The 7813-nt window shown below is 39.1% G+C and overlaps 1 protein-coding gene across 1 annotated transcript; it reads right to left on the bottom strand.

The window, feature by feature from the left end:
• Window positions 1-6424: 6424 nt before the first annotated feature.
• Window positions 6425-7369, bottom strand: LOC141613074 (germin-like protein). Its single transcript, XM_074431811.1, has 2 exons — window positions 7246-7369; window positions 6425-6993 (listed from the first exon to the last, which is right to left on the bottom strand). The coding sequence occupies exons 1-2, from the start codon at window positions 7367-7369 to the stop codon at window positions 6440-6442; spliced, it is 678 nt and encodes a 225-aa protein (XP_074287912.1). The 3' UTR covers window positions 6425-6439.
• Window positions 7370-7813: the final 444 nt, after the last annotated feature.

The raw sequence follows: 7813 nt of genomic DNA, 5'->3' as shown, positions 1-7813 counted from the left end.
CGATTCCAGACGGAATTAAAAGATTGAGAAACTCAAGGCCCGTGAAGTTTAGGTTTTAGGAAATAATTGTTGCGTTGGTTGCTATATAACGTAACAGCAGCACATCGAATAAAACATCGGATTTTTATCAGAGAACACATTAAGTTTCACAACACAATACATTAAGTTTCAGTTTTAGTTTGTTCGGATAATTAGGGTTTGCTATATCGATTCTTGCTTTGGAATTCTGCCTTGTTCCTAATCTTTCCTCTGAATTTTCGGTATTCATTCTGCCCTAATCCCGTTTATTGCTTCCTTTGTTAGTATAGAATTGATAGTTAGTATTCCCAAGCCAATTATCGTTTCTTCATCATTGCTATTTATTTTAAGTATGAATTCCGTAATTGTCATGAGTTTTATTGTTGTTTTTACCTTCGCCATGAGTAGCTAAATCTGTAGTGCTAGGATGTAGGCGATTTATGGCTAGGCGGCATTAGATTAGACACGGACTGAACCCGCGTGTCAGTCGATCGACTGACATTGTTGGTCGATCGACTGACCTTGTAAGGTTATCTTCGTTTTAATTGTTTTTAAACTTGTATTTAACAAATCGAATGCATGCGACCAGTTAGATACCTATTTTGTGACCGACCCATTAGACCGAAAGGTAGGGTAGGTTATGTGACCGTCAATTAACTCGACTAAACTGTGCTAAGATCGAAAGATAGGTATAGTTTGGACCATTAGCCACTTTTCAGGACGAAAGTTAGTATTAGTGACATTAGGGACCTATAGCGAGATCGAGAGATGCTATTTGTTAGGAGTGGACCGAGAGGACCTCTTATTTCCCGCCTTACCTGTGTTTAATTCAGACCGACTTAGTTTCTTTGCCGGCCGTAATGACCCGACCATCCTAGTACCTTTCTTTTATCTGTTTAATCCACATCTTTAGTTTATTTTCTTCTTATTATTATTAGTTATAGACCAATTCAACCAACCCCCATAATAGTTACCTTTGACTGATCATAGAACGACTAGAATTTACAACTGCCTCCTTGTGGTTCGACCCTGTTACCACTAGCCTAGGTTAGTCTTAATAGGAGATTATAAATTTTATCTTTGGTACTCACAACGACGGGTATCAATACGTTTTATTAATTTTCATGCAATTATTACTCATTTTCAAGTATTTAACAATTTTCATGCACATAGAACTCGTTTTCGTGCATATAGAACCCGTTATTTTCATGCACCTAGTAATCATTTTCATGCATATAATATTTTTCATGCACCTAGAATTCGTTTTCGTGCATTTATAGCCGTTTTAATATACCTAATTGTATTTTTGTATATTAAGTTTACATTTTGATAATAAAATTGATAAATTTTGTTTAGTTATACTAAAGAATATGTTTGAATAAACTAAACTAATGCTAAATGATCCATCAAAACTTTCGAAACAAGTTTTGGTGGAGATTTAGTGAGGGTTCTCACGGTTCTCATTATGTTAGTGGTTCTCAGGATCCGACTATATATATATATATATATATATATATATATATATATATATATATATATATATATATATATATATATAGATTTAGGATCCGGTGAGAACGAACATTCGGTGAGAACGGTGAGAACGACAAGAGATTAAATGAAATTAGACGGAAAGAATTAAATACAAGCCCAACTAATACACAAAGCCCAACATACTGACCCCATCGGCCATCACTCTCATATTTACACTTTCTCCCTCCTCTGTAATTTTCCAAATCAATTTCTTTGTTTTTGCTCAACTGACTACGCCACCTCACGATCCACACCACATCCTTTTTCCCACAATATACCACACAACTTTGATCCACAACAGACATTCGGCGAAGTAAACATAGATGGTGGTGCATTCCGATTGCAACTTCGTTGTCGAATTCATCAATTAAGGATCCGCCATTGTCACATTTGCTTTCTCCGTCAAACTATCATCAGATATATCACCGTCAGCTAATCGAAATTAGTGTATGTAGTTTATATATTAAGCGCTCTCCGTCACCGACGTCGGTGCTTTTTTTATCGTCCTCTATATTATTCTCTATTTCCCTCGCAACACCGGAGGTCCGCTTGATCCGCCGCAAATGGTGGCTGATGAGAATCTTTGGTCGAATTGATAAATAGCAGACGACAAGTCACTGGCAACAACCACCTCACATCATCCCCTTCGTTGGTTTTTCCGTCTATTTTCGATGTACCTACACTAATTTTTGATGTATCTAACCACTAATTTGATGTATCTTAACATATATTTACAAAATTAATCACTAGGTACATTAAAATTTGTTTGAGATACATCAATATAGTAGTCAGATACATCAATTTCGTGTATGGGTGATTGGAGATTGCTAATTGATGTTGAACCACGAGAGAATTGTGGCGGTGGTGCGTGTGGTGGAGCAAAGTCGATTACGGTGTCGCTTTGTGAACCATTAGTTGAATCACTTAGCGCTGATAGGTAGCCATGATGGGTATGATTGGTGCAAAACTGGAGTCGAGTGAGGAGGAGCGATTCCGATTCCGAGACGGTTAACAGAGATGTTGTTGCTGGTTGTTTATGAAGAAGTATGAAGGCAGATTTTTAGTGGCTTAGCATCACTCCGGCGAAGCGCCAACTAGTACGCTTGCTGCCGACGGTGGTGGTGGCGGAAGCTCCGGTGCCGGCGTGATTTAGTAAGTGGGAATGAGAAGTTGGAAAACAAATTACAGGGAGGGGTAGTGGATGTTAGGACTGTACGAATAGAATAGGAGTACGAATAGCTGGGTGTTATCCTTGTTAATAAAATAAGGACCCTAATTTAGTACGTTCTCACCGTTCTCACCGAGTGTTCGTTCTCACCGGATCCCACCTCTATATATATATATATATATATATATATATATATATATATATATATATATATATATATTGTCAAGAAAAGAAAAAGGCAAGCAACACCCCTCCTCATCGTTGCCAAATAAAGGGCAATTTGATGTTTTTCCAAAATGAGTCGGGTTTACGCATTTTTTGCATGGTTTGGGAAACCGAGCCTTTGTTACGGTGTAAACGTTACCATTTGTTGAAATAAGAGGAGTACTTTTGAATTTTTTCAATTTGAGTTGGGTTTATGCAATTTTTTGCATAGTTTTGGTGATCCATGCTATGTTAGGGCATAGACGTGTCTCATGTGTTGCAATAAGAAATGGGGTATGATGTGTCGGCAATTCTTGATTTGAACTACACATATCCAAACGGTGCTTGCACCAATCCCGTTTCGACCTACTCTCTAGCCCCGTTACAACCCTTTGCTTCATCTTGTGTGCATTTTACCATTGTTTTCTTTTCTTTGGACATAGGACGGTCTTACACATTAGATTGCGGGCACGTTTTCGCTAGTCGAGTTACGAGAGTGATTTCGGTCACTATTTATCACAAAAATCACCCTGTTCTTTCAATGAGTGACGAGTGAAAACCGTGAGGATGTCGTTGTCTAGGTCCCCTTGGTCATGGGTCTTTGGGTTGAATCTCGTGTCGGTTTAGTAATTCTCGGCGGACTTGCCTTCTTCCCCTTACCCCGCTCTTGAATTTGTTTCTTGGGCATTGGTCACACTAGGGTTGCTTGAGCCATGCTTAGGGGGTTGCTACCTCAATTGGCACTTCTGAGACGGTACTCCCGACCAAGACCGTGTTTTGTTGTTTGAAAAATCCGACCACTTAGATGAGGAAAGTGGACCATTTTGTTAGATGCATTCTATTGATTGATTACGTGCTTTCATGATAGATGCATCGTAATTTTGTAGCAAGATCCAACTTGCCTTTCAATAGGGCACTCTTCCCTCATGGGTGTCAAATTGTGAGTTGAAGGGGCGTTGAGTGCGCTAATACTCGATCGGCTTAGTTAGTAGCTTAGTTGAGTGATGCTTATATTGTGCACCCACTCTCCATATCTATCTTAGTAGTGCCTTGTACATTGGTTGAGGACTTACTCGGGGACGACTAAGGTTCAAGTGTGGGGAGGTTTGATATAGGATCATTTTGCACCATTTTTCCCCTCTATTTTCATGCTTTCCGACTCCATTTGAGTCGGTTTTATACGTTCTTGCTTGCAATTCATGTCCCAATCCCCATGCCTATGATATTGTACCTCCCTTGCAGGAATTGAGGCGAGAATGGGAAAATTGAAGCTAGAAGAAGAGCCCACTCAACTAAGCATGGAAGAAGGAGGAAATGATGCTGAGAAGTATTCCCAGCCGGTCAGCCGGCTGGGAACGCCAAATGTATAAAATTCAAGTCAAAATCAAGCAAAGAGGATTCCCAGCCGGTGGCCCGGCAGCCGGCCACCCGGCTGGGAGAACAATGAGCTGTGAAAAATCAAGGAAGTTACATGAACTTCCCACCCGGTCATAAGGCCGGCAGCCGGCTACCCGGCTGGGAGTTCCCATAGAGCCCAACAGTCAAGATTGAAGTCAACGTGCCCCCAGCCGGTCAGTGACCGGCAGCCGGTTGCCCGCCAAGGACACCTGATGATATCCAAAAAATAATTCAACTTCCAGGAACTTCCCAGCCGGTCATAGGCCCGGCAGCCGGTTGACCGGCCGGGAGTGCAAACTCGTGTTTCAAGCCCATTTACAAATCCTACCCTAATCTTGGTGCAAACTATATATACCCCCTCCCTTAACCATTTGTCCACACACTCCCAGATCTAAATTAATTTCCCTTTCAAAGTTTGAACCTTGTTAATTACCTTGCTAATCATTCCCTAATTAGAACAAGTTCTTCAATTATTACATCATATTTAGTAGTAGAAATTGGGTTGTAAGAAGATTGAAGGTTTCTCCTTCCTTATTGTTCAATCCAAATTCCTTTGTTGCTTTTGAGTTGGTATTATTTCTCTTCCTAATTTCATTAGTTTACATTTGCTTTTCCATTAAGTTTTGTTTAATTGTTTATGTTAATTTTCCATTCCTTGTTGTTGATTGTTGCTATCTTCACTCTTGTTCATCTTTCCTTTGTTCATCCTTGTTATTTACACCCAAAGATTGAGTCTTTGATTTCCTTGAGTTAAAGATTGAATCTTTGAGTTACTTGTGTTAAAGATTGTGTCTTTTAGTTTAATAATCCTCATTATTAGATTAATTTATCCTTCCTCATAATTATTGTTGGATATTTGCATGTTTAGAAGTAGAATTCACTTTCCCATTATGTTTATGCTTAAAGACTCCACCTTTGTTGCTCTTCTTGCTTTTTGAAACATGATTAGTGAGTAGTCTTTCACTAGAACTCGGTTTGACCCAACATGAGTAGCTTCACTAATTGAATCTCATAAAGGCTAATTATTTGGGGAAATTGGTGAGGGTAGTTTAGAGGAATGACATGGTTTAAGGATTGATTTTTAGGTAGTGTCGACTTGTGACCCTTGTCCACCAACGAGAGTTGGTTAGGTTGTAGTTTGGATACCCGAAATTTGGTCTTATCACTAACCTAGGTTGAGACCGAAAGGGAGAACCAAGGGAGGGTACCTCTAGACTAGCGTTTGAAATCGACCCTCGAGAGAGGGAGTGGGATGACCCGGATTATGATGAGTACTTAATGACTTTGACCGATTTCTTGACCTCCTTGGAAAAGTGCACATTTTTGGAGTTGCCGAGTGTTGAGGTAAGGATTCCGACCTTCGAACCCGAGAGGGGGGTTGGTGGGTAGTGCTAGTGTCCTATTTCGAACCCGAGAGGGGGGTCTTAGGCGAATTAGAGTCATCTCCTCCTCACCTAGCTACCCTTATGATTAGCCTAGAGAATTAATTGTGTGAAGTTATGAATTGTTTTGGGAAGAACCGAGTCTCGGGCTTTTAAATTATTTGATTTACAACTTCTCATTTCCTCTTGCTCATTTGCCTATTTCTTACTTAGTTTGAATTTCACTTTGTCTTAGGTAGTTCTAGTATAACAAAATCATCCCTTATTGCCGACTTAGCTATACGATAGGATTAGAACAATTAGTAATCTTTTCAACTCCTTGTGGGATCGACCCTCTATTTTGCACAACGATAAATCGTGCACTTGCGAGGTATAGCTTGACACCATCACTCATTTCGTCTAAGAGTTTCTGACGGGCTATATGTGACCCATTTACAGCAAAATATGACCACTTTTTGACAACAAAAAGTTACCTGAATAACAAACACTAGTTACGACTAGAGGTAGCAATTAAAACTAATACTATATGTAAATGAAAACACTTTTAAGTTATTATATAATCTCAGTATTTCTTCCTCCATACTTCTTATTTATTAGTTTATTACGCACGCTGAATTACTATATGAATTATATTATTAATCAAAACTTAGATAGTACTCCGTATATGACTACAGTCTTATAATAGTACGTAGTTACTCATTCATGGAATAGTAGTGCCTTATATTCGATACTTAAATTAAGAGCTCATCCCAAACTGAGACTGAAGGAACTTGACCACGTTAGCATCCAACTGGAAGGCCTTGGCTAGAACATCGACCGAGATAGGTGGCTGTGATCCAAACACTGCGTTGGCAATCGTGACAACACCGGGGTTTTGGCTGCTCAACCCAGCAATAGCCACAGCAGGGGAATTACCAACATTAAATTGAAAGTGAACGAGACTCTGTGGAAACACGAAAACATCTCCTTTGTTTAACACCTTAGTGAATAACTTGTTTCCGCCAGTTGCAAGGTTGGATGTGACAAACCCGACATAGAGGGTTCCTTCCAAGACCGTCAAGACCTCAGTGGCACGAGGGTGGGTGTGAGGTGGATTGAGTCCGTATGGTGCAAAGTCGATCCTAGCCAAGGATATACCAAGGGTGTTGAGACCAGGTACTTGCATTGCTGTAACCATTGTCACATTGACTCCTAAGTTGTTAAGCTTCCCGGGTATGTCTAACCCTTTGAAGAAAAAATCGTCGGGCGTTGCTTCCATTGGATTCTTGCAAAACATGCCATTCACAAACACTACAGAGAAACAAACTTTAGCCCGAAAATTGTTTCACTTACTAATAAGATAGGAGAAAATCTTAGCTAGGCAATGATACTATGTCACTCATCATAAAAAGTATTTTGCTAAGAATTTAATGGTTTAAGTTTCATGTTACCACGTATCCAAGTACTTTGTCGTTACGATGTGTTGGAATGTCAAAGATTGAAATAAACGACTCCAATAAAAAAACGAAGAGATTAACATGAAGATATTAAGAGAAGACATACGAGCTTGGTTAGGGTCTTTAACTCCGACGCAAAAATCTTGAAGTTGGGTTGGATCAGTAGCATAAGCCACAAAGGAAGTGAAGGCCATAAGTGCCAGAACAACAAAGGTGTTAAGATGAGCCATTCTTGGTGTTGTAAGTTTTGCAGTTATTGCTGTATTTAGCTTTGAAAGGAAGAAGTTATTGAGAAGTTTGGATAATAATTTGCATGGGTAAAATGACCTATTTATAGTTGATTATAGAAGTTAAAACTGTTGTTAATTTGAAGTGGTCATGACTCATGCACATATAGAATTGGCAAGGTCGTATGTTGTAACTTATTATTGACATGTTCAAACTTTGTAACCTAATTAACTTTATTTCGTTTTGTTTAAAATATTTGATACTGGATTTTGTGTCCGTGCGTTGCACGGGTTTCAAATTTGTCCTTCCTCTAATTGTTTAGACCTTTTAATATCATTTTAAATGATATGCAAAAGTTGTATTTCAATTACTCAAATAAGGTACTCCGTATAAATAACAAAGAATTACCCTCAATACAGAGTAAAATATCCCTCTCCCATTAATTG

The sequence above is a fragment of the Silene latifolia genome, chromosome 11, assembly GCF_048544455.1.
Source record: "Silene latifolia isolate original U9 population chromosome 11, ASM4854445v1, whole genome shotgun sequence".
NCBI lineage: Eukaryota > Viridiplantae > Streptophyta > Magnoliopsida > Caryophyllales > Caryophyllaceae > Silene > Silene latifolia.
The sequence above is the reverse complement of the archived record's forward strand: the minus strand, read 5'-3'. Positions and strand labels throughout refer to the sequence as shown.

Coding starts and splice junctions, on each gene's coding strand:
- LOC141613074 (XM_074431811.1), bottom strand. CDS start 7,369: ATGGCTCATCTTAACACCTTTGTTGTTCTGGCACTTATGGCCTTCACT. Junction 6,994..7,245: donor TAAAGACCCTAACCAAGCTC/GTATGTCTTCTC, acceptor GTTTCTCTGTAG/TGTTTGTGAATGGCATGTTT.